This window comes from Neoarius graeffei, chromosome 23, assembly GCF_027579695.1.
Source record: "Neoarius graeffei isolate fNeoGra1 chromosome 23, fNeoGra1.pri, whole genome shotgun sequence".
Lineage (NCBI taxonomy): Eukaryota > Metazoa > Chordata > Actinopteri > Siluriformes > Ariidae > Neoarius > Neoarius graeffei.
In genome coordinates this window covers 51,360,635-51,375,250 of record NC_083591.1, presented here as the reverse complement: position 1 = coordinate 51,375,250, position 14,616 = coordinate 51,360,635, and the positions used below count along the sequence as shown (strand labels likewise).

The 14,616-nt window shown below is 40.5% G+C and overlaps 1 protein-coding gene across 1 annotated transcript; it reads left to right on the top strand.

Moving 5' to 3' along the window:
• Positions 1 to 211: 211 nt before the first annotated feature.
• Positions 212 to 6,505, top strand: lrrc24 (leucine rich repeat containing 24). Its single transcript, XM_060905458.1, has 4 exons — positions 212 to 376; positions 4,241 to 4,519; positions 4,837 to 5,005; positions 5,367 to 6,505. The coding sequence occupies exons 1-4, from the start codon at positions 212 to 214 to the stop codon at positions 6,503 to 6,505; spliced, it is 1,752 nt and encodes a 583-aa protein (XP_060761441.1).
• The last annotated feature ends 8,111 nt before the right edge of the window (positions 6,506 to 14,616 follow it).

Below are 14,616 nucleotides of genomic sequence, written 5' to 3'. Positions count from 1 at the left end.
AAACAGTTCAAGACCAGCTGATATTGGAAAATAATCAACTTTGCACCAAGCCACATCACACCATCCTAGTGTTGTTGAATTTTCCAATAAAGGCATGCCCTGAAGTGTTTTACTTATCCTTTCACTCTCTTCCTAATCCATCAGTCACCTTTTTCTAATCCAGTTCTCCACCTGTGCCTTCGTTCCTTCCCCAGGTGCTCTCTGTTCTGAGATGGCTTTCCTCCTCCATTGTCTCTTGCTCCTGGTGGTAGTTCTGGTCCTATTACCTGTGCCCTGCATCGGATGTCCATCTGGCTGCCGGTGCTACAGCCTGACAGTGGAGTGCGGCTCCATCGGACTCAAAGAGATACCACGGGGCATTGCTCATAGCACACAGGTCATTGTTTGAAAACGGCATAATTTCCGACATAACAGTATTATTATTTCCTATTTATCTCCTATTGGGGCCGAGAGATACTGTTGGCGACTGTTAGATTTCAAGTCAAATTTATTGATGAAACAGATGTTGACTGAATTGCAGCAATAAAAGTCAAATAAAAGCAAAATGGATTACATGCATTAAAAGAAAAATATACAATAAAACACTGGATGCATCAACTGCTTGGCAAAAAAAAATCTAATAAAAGACAGAAGAATATATACAAGAAAAATAAAATCAGTTCTCAGAAGGACCGGTAGCAGCAGAAGACCAAATTAAATCACAGTATCCCAGAACAGAGAAGCCAAGTTTAACTTAAAATTAGAAATGGATAAATATTGGGTATGAATCAGGATAGTCAATTACATTTTGTGGCATCTGGTAATCAGATTATAAAGCAAGATGTCTGTTTTATCTTTGTTTTAAATGCTATAATTAAAATGCTCTGGTAGATGAATATCAGATCTCTGACATGGTTCCACTCTGAGGATTCTCCCAACCACATAAATATAATTATAATCATCATCCTCTATGGTATTGGTTCAATTCCCTGTGTCTATACTTGAACCTGCGCTGCAACCATAACACCACAGCATGTTTTACATATTAATAAGCTTTTTTTTACATAGACTAGTCAAATAACCTGAGGAACTTGTGCCATACAAATGAGTTGATGTTGCTCCGCCTGTGTTAATCTCTACGGAAAAAATACGAGAGAGAGAGAGAGAGAGAGAGATATCAACACGAGCAATCAAATAAAGTAATGAATTATGCAATTGATATGGTGTTGATAAATCACTAAAGACAAGATGAAAGGCCCAAACAAGCGCACCGCTGTTCACATTGAAAAACTTTCTAATGCAAATGATGCCTCTACCAATTGAGTTGTTTACAAGAAGCCGTGCTGTGGAGACTCTGGGGAGAGCGTTTATGAAAGAGTCGATTCAGTGCCTAAAGCATCCCATTGATCCAATTCTCACTCACTGAAAAAAGCGCCATCATAATAAGCTACCTTCTCGCAAATAGTTGCTATGATGTAACTGACATGTTACTCACTAAACATCCACTTGGAGATGAATAAAGATACATTATAGATATATTTTTATTTATTCTGTCCACATTCACTGGATATGAGCAATCGTGTGCTCTGATTGGCTACGCTACTTCTAGGATATCAGCTCATATGGTGAATAGAGAAAAAGAAAATGGTGGAGTGTATCAAAGTCAGATCTGAGCAATTCCAGCATTATGGACGTGACACTTGAACTCAAAATGGCAACAAATGACCCAGTGCATGTTTTCTTGTCTCCCAGTATTTAAACAGGTGTTGCATATTTTAAGGCTGTACCATACTGGAGAAGTGATAGAACAAGAACAATTCCCATAGTACATCTAGGGCATGCCAGAAAATGCCAATAAAAGATGCGTTATGGATGTGACAGAAAAAGTATCACTTTTCTTGGGTGACTGTACATTTTTATCAAACTCTGTGAAATTGTAAACCTAATGTCGAAATGGAGATATCCATTTGATAGAGGGGACCAAGGTGAATATTAAAAAATCTTTGTTTAAAATATTTTGTATTTCATGCAGAGTTTCGGAAGGAAAAGTCAGCGTTATGGATGTGACGAAATTCCGTTATGGATGTGATGCGTCTGAAATAGACATGGCATATGTTTAGAAAATCAGCAATTTAACCACCATAACCCTTTGAAAAACTCTCTAAATATCAGCTAAAACTATCAAAGTTCTTAAATAATATTTAGGATGGCTATTGTTTTGCTGTTTTGTGGATTTTATCATACATTTCTGTGGCTTGTGGCAATAATATAGAATTGTACATGATCAAAGTTGATTTTAGCTTGGGTTTTACATTATAAGAAAGAAAGACTGACAGTGACATATTAGGTGATCAAAATATTTATTTATGTATGTATTTATTTGTTTATTGCCTAGGTGATATCTCTGGGAGTGGTTTTGATGTATTACATGTTGCTTTATTTTTGCATGGTGAGGTTGACATTTACATGGAATTGCCCATCTATCACTTTATCAAGTATTTAAAAGAAACAGAAATAGTTAAATAAAAGAATATAGTCGTCTCCCCCCGTATCTCCTGTTCCACACTCCAGCCCAATCGGTGGCAGGAATGCACCTTTAAGTTGGTTTGCTAACCGCCAAAAAAAAGAAAAGAAAATGGTGGGGCGTGTTACTGAAACAACCGAGGACGAAATAAAAACTCTACTCAAAAACAACCCCCCCCCCAAAAAAGCAACAAAATATGGAATAAAATTATTTAATGGTAAGAATAATTATTATCACATTTTTTACAAATTGCTCCTGTCATTTCACTGGTTTGTTTACATTCTAAGCAGAAATGATTTTGTCGGACGTTTTGTGTAAAGTTTTTATTTATCGAATTTGCAAAAAATAAAAATAAAATGCTCTGTTTCTCAAAATACAAGGACTGTGGATAGGATAAAACAATTATTCCATTCAATTTCGTTGTACATGGCTTATAGCTGACTCAGTGCTACGCGCCTCATTGGCTATCGGCGCATGTACAACTCGATTTCATGGAATAACTGTTACATATATTTATATATTTTACCTCCGTGGCTGGGGGCCGCATGGTGGCGTAGTGGTCACCTCACAGCAAGAAGGTCTAGGTTCGAGCCCCGTGGCCGGCGAGGGCCTTTCTGTATGGAGTTTGCATGTTCTCCCCGTGTCCGCGTGGGTTTCCTCTGGGTGCTCCGGTTTCCCCCACAGTCCAAAGACATGCAGGTTAGGTTAACTGGTGACTCTAAATTGACCGTAGGTGTGAATGTGAGTGTGAATGGTTGTCTGTGTCTATGTGTCAGCCCTGTGATGACCTGGCGACTTGTCCAGGGTGTACCCCGCCTTTCGCCCGTAGTCAGCTGGGATAGGCTCCAGCTTGCCTGCGACCCTGTAGAACAGGATAAAGCGGCTAGAGATAATGAGATGAGAGACCTCTGTGGCTCTAAACAGCTAAGAACTAGTGAACAAATAGTTTTGTTCCATTGAGTCCGGGCGCTGGTGTAGTGGTTAATACTGTCACCTCACAGCAAGAAGGTTCTGGGTTTGAGCCCAGCAGCCAATGTGGGCCTTTCTGTGTGGAATTTGCATGTTCTCCCCATGTCTGTGTGGGTTTCCTCTGGGTGCTCCGGTTTCCCCCACAGTCCAAAGACATGCAGGCTAGGCTAATTGATGTCTCTAAATTGACCGTAGGTGTGAATGTGAGTGTGAATGGTTGTTTGTATCTATGTGTCAGCCCTGTGATGATCTGGCGACTTGTCCAGGGTGTACCCTGCCTCTCGCCTATAATCAGCTGGGATAGGCTCCAGCTTGCCTGTGACCCTGCACAGGATAAGCAGTTATAGATAATGGATGGATGGACATCTTCATCCTGATAAACACTTCATCCTGGTCAGGGTCTTGGTGGATCTCGAGCCTGTTCCAGGAATCCTACTGGATGTGAAGCAGGAATATTTGAGTAATCAGTTCACCAAATGGTATGTTTAGGTGGTAGGAGAAAACCAAAGAACCTGGAAGAAACCCACATGGATATGAGGAGAACATGCAAAACACTACACAGAGAGTTTAGAACTCAGGACCCTGGAGTTGTGAGGCAGGTAAATAACCTCTTACATTTTGAAAAATAGGTAACACTGTTATTTTTTACCATGCCATTTTTGTTCATCTTACCCAAGGGTGCCAATACTTCTAGAAAGCAATATTTAGGTCCCAGAGAACTGAAAAATCTGAGGATGTTGTTGAACAAGATTTTGCACTCTTTTACAGACTATCTTCCTGCAGGATAATGCCATTGGTCAGATCCGGGCAGACGACCTGTCTGGTTTGGGTCACCTGCACTATCTGTACCTACAGAATAACAGCATCTCAGCTTTGGAGGCAAGTGCCTTCGTGAGTCTGGGCCAACTGCTAGAGCTTGCGCTCAATGGTAACCGCCTCCATCTGATTTCCGCTGATGCCTTTCGTGGTCTGGAGCACCTGCGCATCCTCTACCTGGCAGGGAACCACATCAACCGGCTGGAGGATTACACCTTCCGTGGATTGCAGGTGTGTGTGTATGGTCTCTCATCCTGCACATTTGAGTCCCATTTGGATTATGTACACTGTACAGAATAATTTTCCAGTCAATTGGAGTGTAATAAATGTGACAGAATAAATATGCAGATGGTTGTACACACTGCAGTGAACTGAACTGGAACAAAATGGAAGCAGGGACTATGATCATCATAGATTTTAATGAAGGTGGTGGTTAGGATGATGACAGTGATGAACATGATGATGTCTAAAATAACAAGAATGATCATACTGAACATGATGCGGAGGATGATGATGAGGATAATGAGATCTGATTTTTCTCCTTCCAGCGTCTGCAAGAGCTGCACCTGCAGGAGAACGCAATGGAAGTGTTAGATGAGCAGGCTCTGATGAGCCTGTCTTCTCTGGCTCTGCTTGACCTCAGCAAGAATAATCTGCGTACCTTAAGCGCTGTCGCGCTCAGGCCTCTCATCAGCCTGCAGGTGCTGCGCATCACAGGTACCTTCTTAGACACCTGCAAAGACTTGGGGGGAGGAAAAAGGAAAGCACAGACAGAAAGGGGAAAAATGAGCACATCAAGCTGGGAGAGAAATCTTTATTTGGGGTGGAAGGACATTGTAAGGAAAGGGGAATTAGCACAGAGTTGAATCAAAAGCAAAAAAAAACAGCACCGAAGCTGTTATAGAGGCTTTTTTCCTTGCATTCAACTTTTCTCCCGCTGAAGCTTTCCTTTCCTTGCTTTTTCACAGTCTCTTCGTCTTCTATGTCTCTGTTTCCTCTCTTAAACAATCTTGATCTGTCTACCTATACCTTTCTCTTCCCCTCTCCATTTCTCTTCACGCTCTCTCTGTTTGGTTAGATAACCCATGGCGTTGTGACTGTGCTCTTCACTGGCTTCGCGACTGGATAAACACCGAGGGCCAGCGGTTGCTGAGCTCAGCTGAGCGCAGACTGCTGTGCTATGAGCCGCCACGCCTCTCGCACCTTAGTCTAGTAGAGGTTCCATCTAATAGCCTGGTGTGTATCCCACCTACTGTGCAGCTTGAGCCAAGGGAACTAAGTGTACGTTTGGGTGAGAGCATCCGTGTGTCTTGCCAGGCCTCAGGTTACCCGCAGCCTCAGGTCACCTGGAGGAAGGTGTCCTACGGGAGGGCTCAGCTATCACCACGAGGTCTGGTACAAGAGGAAGGTATAGATGGGGACAGCAGGAAGCCAGTGACAGCCAAGCCTGGGGGTAATGGAGGCAATGTGGGAAACCGTGGACCAACAGATGATGGTGGAGATAGGGAGCGCTTCGATCAAGACACAGGCAGTGGAATGCTGTTTCTGAGTAATGTTACAGTGGCACATGCAGGACGCTACGAGTGTGAGGCTTGGAATCCTGGAGGGGTAGCACGTGTTACCTTCCACCTCGCTGTCAATGTTTCATCTTCAACTTTGTCATCATCCTGGCCTCGCCTGCACCCCTTGTCACCCTCTTCGAACCACCGCCCATCTTTAGGGGATGTCAATCAGGAGCCGCTGTATGAGCTTGAGAGTATGGACTTCAGTGCCCTGGGCACAGCCACGCAAACAGCCATTGCTGTGGGTATCTCACTCCTGGCGCTAACTGCCCTGTTGCTGCTGTGCATGATCTACAGCCGCCACCGGCAGCGCCAGAAAGAGGACAGTACTTATGGCAAGGAGGAGAGCATCCTATATGTCAATGACTACTCTGATGGACCCACTACATTTGCACAGCTTGAGGAGTACCGGGATGAGCGTGGCCATGAGATGTATGTGTTAAACCGGGCCAAGCCTGTGCTGCCTCCACCACCCACCTCCAGCCACCTCCAGCCTAGAGAAGTGCTCCAGGGCCAAGGCACTCTGACATCTACCATTGGACTACGCAGAGCTCCAGCAGAGGGCATAGAAGGTCCACCACCAGACCCAGAGGGACTATTTATAAACCAGAGTCTGCTTTTTGACACACAGATCGCGTATGAGATCCACTGCTGAAGAAGACTAAAAGCAGATCGATCAGAGAAGGCAGTTCATGAGGCCAGTTATAGAAAAGCTCTGTGTATTGGGCTTGAAGTCAGCCTGATGCAATCTCTGATTAGTTTGCCTATTTCTATTCTTTTTTTTTTTTATTAATTATTAGCTGAAAGGGATAAGCTGAAGGCTGTTTCAAAAGGATAAAATCACTGGCTTATCTTGCACAAGATGAGAAGAATACAGGAATTTCTGGTCACCTGACATCATGCTTTAGAATTCAAACTCCCAAAACAGTCCCTCAGGGGACCCTAGTATTGCCACCTCACAGCTCGAAGGTTCCATGTTTCAATCCTGACTATGGGTTACTGTCTGCGCTGAGTTTACGTGCATGTTCTTCATGTGTCCTTGTGGGTTTCCTCCCACCCTGGAAAAACATGCCAGTAGGTGGATTGGCTGCACTAAATTGCCCCAAGTGTTAATCAGCGTGTGAATGTGTGTGTGCATGGGGCTTTGTGATGGACTGGTGGTATTTTCCTGCCTCACGCCGAATATTCCCAGGATACGCCTGGGATAAAGAGATTTCTCAAGATGAATGAGTGAATAAAAAAAGCTTGGCACCTCAATACCTTGAAGAAAACCAGCATAGTGGACATTTTATTTATTATTATTCACAAAGTAGAAAATAGGACGGATGCTCGTGTAAGCTGCTATACACTGACAGACACTCGTCTGTTTTTCTGCATAGTGAGTAAAAGAGAAGGCCATTTTCTCATTGTATCAGACCTTATTTTCCATCTTTTTCAGCTCGGCATTGTGAATAGTGAAAATTTTGTCACCTATTTTCAAAACCTATTCACATTATGCACATCTTTATATTTTCAGAGTGTTTTATTTTTCATTCGTACATATTTATCATATTTAGGGTTTTGATGCACATTTCCTTGTGTACCGTATGAGAAGACCAGTGAGTCACCGAGACAGAGACAGGGAGAAATCATGTCTGTGTTTGTGATAGCCAATGAATTATTGAATTTTAATGTCTTTAATTAGGTTGCACTCTCTCTCATCCTCTTGACCTCTATTTAAGTAACACTGTGAAAATAAACGTTCTAGACACTAGATTTCCTGATTAATTACCAACATTTCTCGAATTGCATTGTGTTCTGTATCTCTCCAGATGGCATTTTGTATGACATTATAACATTGTTCTCTGGAGTGTAGGGTAATTTTTGCTTTTTTTGAAAAAAAAAATCTTGCCAGGTTTGTACAGAAAAAGCCTAGTAATTACTTCAGGGTATAAAAACACTCATCACAGCTGGTGACAACATCTAAAGGTATTAAGCTTAAGCTCAGTACAATAATTTGGAACAGTATGTATTTTTGTTTGTCAAATGTCCAATAAATGTGACGGTTATGTTTATCTAAATAAAATCTGTTTTTTTTTTTTTTTTTGGTCCAACTTTGGATCTGGATTTCTTTCAAGACACAGAGGAAAACAAATGTAAAATGTAATTAGACTATATGAATGAAGAGTTTGGTTCCAAAACGCTATATATCCAATTCCATTGTTTCGAGAAAAATCACTTTTTCTGATTATGGGATGTGATAAAAGGAAAACCACTGTGTCCTGTTTTAAAATTTACTGACTAACTCCTTAATGATAATAAACTTCAAAAATGAAACCCAGAACTAATTAATAGCTTTTAACTGAACCAAGTAATTATTTTTTTGTCAAGTCGCTACATATCCACCCAAATACTACATATCCCTTTCTATTTAAAGTGCATTTAATCAAGTTCTTTCATGACAGATTATTTTATTTTATAGACTATTTTATTTTTTTAGATTATTTTATCAAAATAATTCATAATTCAGAATGAAATTGTCGAATAAATGCGAGAAGTGACGAGTGATTTCCTACTTCATGGGCGCAGCCATCTTAGAAGACTTCACACCAATGGCGGCCTCTGATTGGCCAAATGGATATGTCTGGTTTTGAGAAAAATCAGTGATGGCACTTGATGCATTTTGGAATGAAAGGCCGTAATACAGTGTGCAAATCAATGGCAGATATAAATGGCGAAAACTAAATATGGTACGAGTAAGATATGATAATTGCTGATGGTTTGGTGGCAGGAGTTTCAATTTTTCAAATTTGGTGTTTATCGCGTTTTGGAACCAAATTCTTCATATACAGTATATATATATACACACACACACACACACACACACACACACACACATATATATATATTAGTGCTGTCAAAAATGATATCGCGTTATTAACGCGTTAACTTGACTCAATTTTAACGGCGATAATTTTTTTATCGCGAGATTAATGCTCTGTGACATGATGCCACGCCCCGCACAGCCAGAGTCCTCTGCCCTCCCCCGAAGAGCCACGGTGCTTGGCTTAAGTTTCGTTTTCCCATCGGCGGCTCCAGCCCCACTTTGCAGTGGCTGTGACAAGACGTGTTATGCTCTGCAATAAAAAAAAAAAAACATTGGTACAACCAGTGTTCGAACTATGCCGATATTTTCGGGGGGTCCCTTTATTCCCTTGGGGGGGGTGCTTGCACTTGTCTCAGAGCGTGGCCCTCCATCGCGCGCTCACTTCGGATATGCAAATGCTTCCCGTTACACACGATTACTATGTCAATAAACATCATTTTGACAATATTTTAGAGACCCCCCAACATTTCCCAAGTCATGTTTTCAAGGGATCTCATGTCTGTTTCAGGGGATCTCGGATCCCCCGAGTACCCCCGTAGTTCGAACGGTGAGCAAGCCCATTCACATTTTTATGCTGATAAGAGAATTACAATGGTTTTTCATGTGACAAAAATGTGCGATTAAATTGCGATTAATCGCGAGTTAACTATGACAGTCACGACATTAATCGCGATTAAGTATTTTAATTGCTTGACAGCACTAATATATATATATATATATATATATATATATATATATATATATATATATATATATAAAGTTATTCCACAAAATCGAGTCGTACATGAGCTGATAGCCAATGAGGCGCATAGAACTGAGTTGTCTATAACCCATGTATGACTCAATTTCATGGAATAACTGGTTTATTCTATCCACATTCACTGGATTTTGAGAAACAGAGCATTTTTATTTTTATTTTTTACAAATTCGATAAATAAAAACTTTATACAAAATGTCCGGCAAAATCATTTCCGCTTCTAATGTAAACAAACTGCCGAAATGACAGGAGCAATTTGTGAATAATGTTATAATAATAATTCTTGAAAAATAAATAAAAAAGATACGTTCTTACCATCAAATACTTTTATTCCATATTTTGTTGCTTTATTTGTATGTTTCTGGGGTTTTGTCTTCATGTAGAGTTTTTATTTCGTCCTTGGTTGGTTCAGCAACACGCTCTGCCATTTTGTTTTTCTTTACTCACGGTATATGAGCTGATATCCTAGTAGTAGAGTAGCCAATCAGAGTGTGCGATTGCTCATATCCAGTGAATGTGGATAGAATAAAATAAATTAGATACATTACAAATTTATATTACACTGTCAGAAATAGGGGTACAGAAGGAGTCTATTTCTGTCCCCCAAGGTACAATCTACACTAATGTACCCCCTAAGGCTCATTACTAGACTTCACGGTAACTTTGTGTACCTTTTTAGGGGCAAAAATGTACATATATGTTCCCAAGCAGTATATAAAAGGTACAAACAAGTACCTTAGAGAGTACTGCTCCAGTTGTGCTTGATTCTAAGATTCCTGTTCTTTGTTGTAGGAGTGGAACTTAATGCCGTCTTATCCTGTTGCATTCTGAGATGCTTTTCTGCTCACCACGGTTGTAAAGAGTTGCTATGAGTTACTATATCCTTCCTGGCAGCTCAAACTAATCTGGCAATCTGGCACCATTCTGTTAACATGAGCAGTTTCTGAAATACTCAAACCAGTCCATCACAGTGAAAGTCACACTTTGAGATCACAATTTTTTCCCATTCTGATGTGTGAATGAAGCAAACATTAATAACTGAAGCTCTTGATTTGTATCTGCATGATTTTATGCATCATGCTGCTGTAAAGGGATCGGCTGATTAGAGAACGGCATAAAGCAGCAGGTGGATGCAGGGGTGTTCCTAATAAAGTGGCCAATGAGTGTAATTTGTTCTGAAGACTTTTCCATGGTGGAAAACCTGAAGTCATAAGCTTTAACTCTGTTACAATGTGCTGACACTGATGACTGGTTCCTAAAATTTGTTAAATAATTGTGTTCTTCACCACATCAGAAATTGCACAAATTTCTACTGTATATCCAGTATTTCTATATATGTTATATTGATCCTTTATCAATATCAGGTCAATATGAGCTGAAAATTCTGGATCAGGTATTGGAAGAAAAGGATGAATGGATATGATTCTGTAATAAATCTGAGATTAATTATCACAAGATTGCTTGGAGGACAATCTAATATCAAGTGACATAAAATAGATCATGGGCGGCACGGTGGTGTAGTGGTTAGCACTGTCGCCTCACAGCAAGAAGGTCCGGGTTCAAGCCCCGTGGCCGGCGAGGGCCTTTCTGTGTGGAGTTTGCATGTTCTCCCCGTGTCCGCGTGGGTTTCCTCCGGGTGCTCCGGTTTCCCCCACAGTCCAAAGACATGCAGGTTAGGTTAACTGGTGACTAAATTGACCGTAGATGTGAATGTGAGCGTGAATGGTTGTCTGTGTCTATGTGTCAGCCCTGTGATGACCTGGCGACTTGTCCAGGGTGTACCCCGCCTTTTGCCCGTAGTCAGCTGGGATAGGCTCCAGCTCGCCTGCGACCCTGTAGAACAGGATAAAGCGGCTAGAGATAATGAGGATGAGATGAGATGAGATGAGATAATGAAATGAAATGTTTCACCATTAAAAAAACAACAACTATAAACCGTAATCAGTAAGCCATAATAAATGAATAAATGCAAAGTCGATATTTGGTGTGAGACGACCCTTTGCTTTAAAAAAAATAGTAGTCTCAGGTACAATGAGTGCAGTTTTATGCGGAAATGAGCTGTAGGTTTTACTGAGCATCTTCCAGAACCAGCCACGGTTCTTCTGGACACTTTGACTGTCACACTCGCTTCTTCATTTTGCACCAAAACCCAGTAGCCTTCGTTATGTTTTCTTTTTTAATCTGAAAAGTGCTCTTTTACGGAATATGCCGCTCAGATACAAACTTTTTACCTTGCCCACAACAGAGTAAACAGGGCGAGATATCGTAATCAATGTGTTTTGTTTTGGTTCATTTTTTTGTTTGTGTGTGTGTCTGTTAACAATCTAGTGTCTAGACGGTTACACTGATTGACTTCAAATTTTCAGGTTAGATGGACAATGGTCTGTCGATTACCTGATTAAATCTAGGGGTAATCGGGTCAAGGTGAAGGTCAAAGTCACCGGAAAGGTCAACCTTTCGGTCAAAATAACATACAGTGGTGCTTGAAAGTTTGTGAACCCTTTAGAATTTTCTATATTTCTGCATAAATATGACCTAAAACATCATCAGATTTTCACACAAGTCCTAAAAGTACCTAAAAGAGAACCCAGTTAAACAAATGAGACAAAAATATTATACTTGGTCATTTATTTATTGAAGAAAATGATCCAATATTACATATCTGTGAGTGGCAAAAGTATGTGACCCTTTGCTTTCAGTATCTGGTGTGACCCCCTTGTGCAGCAATAACGGCAACTAAATGTTTCCGGTAACTGTTGATCAGTCCTGCACACTGGCCTGGAGGAATTTTAGCCCGTTCCTCCGTACAGAACAGCTTTAACTCTGGGATGTTGGTGGGTTTCCTCACATGAACTGCTCGCTTCAGGTCCTTCCACAACATTTCGATTGGATTAAGGTCAGAACTTTGACTTGGCCATTCCAAAACATTAACTTTATTCTTCTTTAACCATTCTTTGGTAGAACGACTTGTGTGCTTAGGGTCGTTGTCTTGCTGCATGACCCACCTTCTCTTGAGATTCAGTTCATGGACAGATGTCCTGACATTTTCCTTTAGAATTCGTTGGTATAATTCAGAATTCATTGTTCCATCAACGATGGCAAGCCGTCCTGGCCCAGATGCAGCAAAACAGGCCCAAACCATGATACTACCACCACCATGTTTCACAGAGGGGATAAGGTTCTTTTGCTGGAATGCAGTGTTTTCCTTTCTCCAAACATAACGCTTCTCATTTAAACCAAAAAGTTTGATTTTGGTCTCATCCGTCCACAAAACATTTTTCAATATCCTTCTGGCTTGTCCATGTGATCTTTAGCAAACTCCAGATGAGCAGCAATGTTCTTTTTGGAGAGCAGTAACTTTCTACTTGCAACCCTGCCATGCACACTATTGTTGTTCAGTGTTCTCCTGATGGTGGACTCATGAACATTAACATTAGCCAATGTAAGAGAGGTCTTCAGTTGCTTAGAAGTTACCCTGGGGTCCTTTGTGACCTTGCCGACTATTACACACCTTGCTCTTGGAGTGATCTTTGTTGGTTGACCACTCCTGGGGAGGGTAACAATGGTCTTGAATTTCTTCCATTTGTACACAGTCTGTCTGACTGTGGATTGGTGAAGTCCAAACTCTTTAGAGATGGTTTTGTAACCTTTTCCAGCCTGATGAGCATCAACAACGCTTTTTCTGAGGTCCTCAGAAATCTCCTTTGTTCGTGCCATGATACACTTCCACAAACATGTGTTGTGAAGATCAGACTTTGATAGATCCCTGTTCTTTAAATAAAACAGGGTCCCCACTCACACCTGATTGTCATCCCATTGATTGAAAACACCTGACTCTAATTTCACCTTCAAATTAACTGCTAATCCTCGAGGTTCACATACTTTTGCCACTCACAGATATGTAATATTGGATAATTTTCCTCAATAAATAAATGCACCAGTATAATATTTTTGTCTTATTTGTTTAACTGGGTTCTCTTTACCTATTTTTAGGACTTGTGTGAAAATCTGATGATGTTTTCGGTCATATTTATGCAGAAATATAGAAAATTCTAAAGGGTTCACAAACTTTCAAGCACCACTGTATTTTCCATTATAACTCAAACAAGGTTGCAGATAGACAGATGTTTACTATTATAAGCATATAGGAAATATGGCCTTTAATTTGGCACCATGATCTTTGACCCTGAGTGATGCTGAAAGGTCAAACTCGAGGTCACGGATTTTCAGAGGGCTGTAACTTGAAAACGGTTGATGGTAGACAGATATTTACCATTATCAACTTGCATGAAGTGCCATATGGGCTTTCATTTGGCACCATGACCTTTGACCTTGAATGACTTTGAAATGTCAAAATCAAGGTCATGGATTTTCAGAGGACTATAACCTGGCAACTGATGATTGAGAAATATTACCGTTATCAACATATAGGTATAAAATAAGTGCTGCCGGGTGAGTTTTGTTTTGCCTGGCAACACTTGTTTTTTTCTGTAATATTTAATTTTGTGCTGGAAAAAAATGAACGTTTGGAACTCTAAAATGCTTTTGTACTGATTTGATAATGTAGAAGCCATAAAATGGAAATCTATAACAACTTTGTATGAAAAAAATAGGGTGCCTAAGACTTTTGCACAGCACTGTATATATACAAAACAGTAATGTTGTGCTATATCTTTAACATCTTTGTATACTGGAAACTCCAGAAACAACTTGGATCCAAAGGACGTTCGAAATGCTGTGTTATGGAGCTCAGGATTTCCTTAAGGCCAGGCTGCAACAACTTCTTAATAGCTGCAAAACTCAACAGCACAGCAGAACGATAGTAACTACACATTCTACAGGATACCTGGACCATGAGACATGACAGTACATGACACACTCTGTAAGCTGATGGAAGCTGCAAATGATAAGTAGTACCATCCTATTTCTTTACAGTGCCTTGCAAAAGTATTCATACTCCTTGAACTTTTTCACATTTTTCCACCTTACAACCACGAACTTAAAAGTTTTTTATTGAGATTTTATGTGATAGACCAACACAGAGTAGCACATAATTGTGAAGTGAAACGAAAATGATAAATGGTCTTCAAAATTTTAAGCAAATAAAAATCTGAAAAATGTGATGTACATTAGTATTCAGCCC

Bases quoted from the DNA above. Each gene is read 5' to 3' on its own strand.
- lrrc24 (XM_060905458.1), top strand. From the start codon at position 212: ATGGCTTTCCTCCTCCATTGTCTCTTGCTCCTGGTGGTAGTTCTGGTC. The intron at 377-4,240 runs GTCATTGTTTGA...ACTCTTTTACAG, and splicing joins GCATTGCTCATAGCACACAG to ACTATCTTCCTGCAGGATAA. The intron at 4,520-4,836 runs GTGTGTGTGTAT...TTCTCCTTCCAG, and splicing joins ACACCTTCCGTGGATTGCAG to CGTCTGCAAGAGCTGCACCT.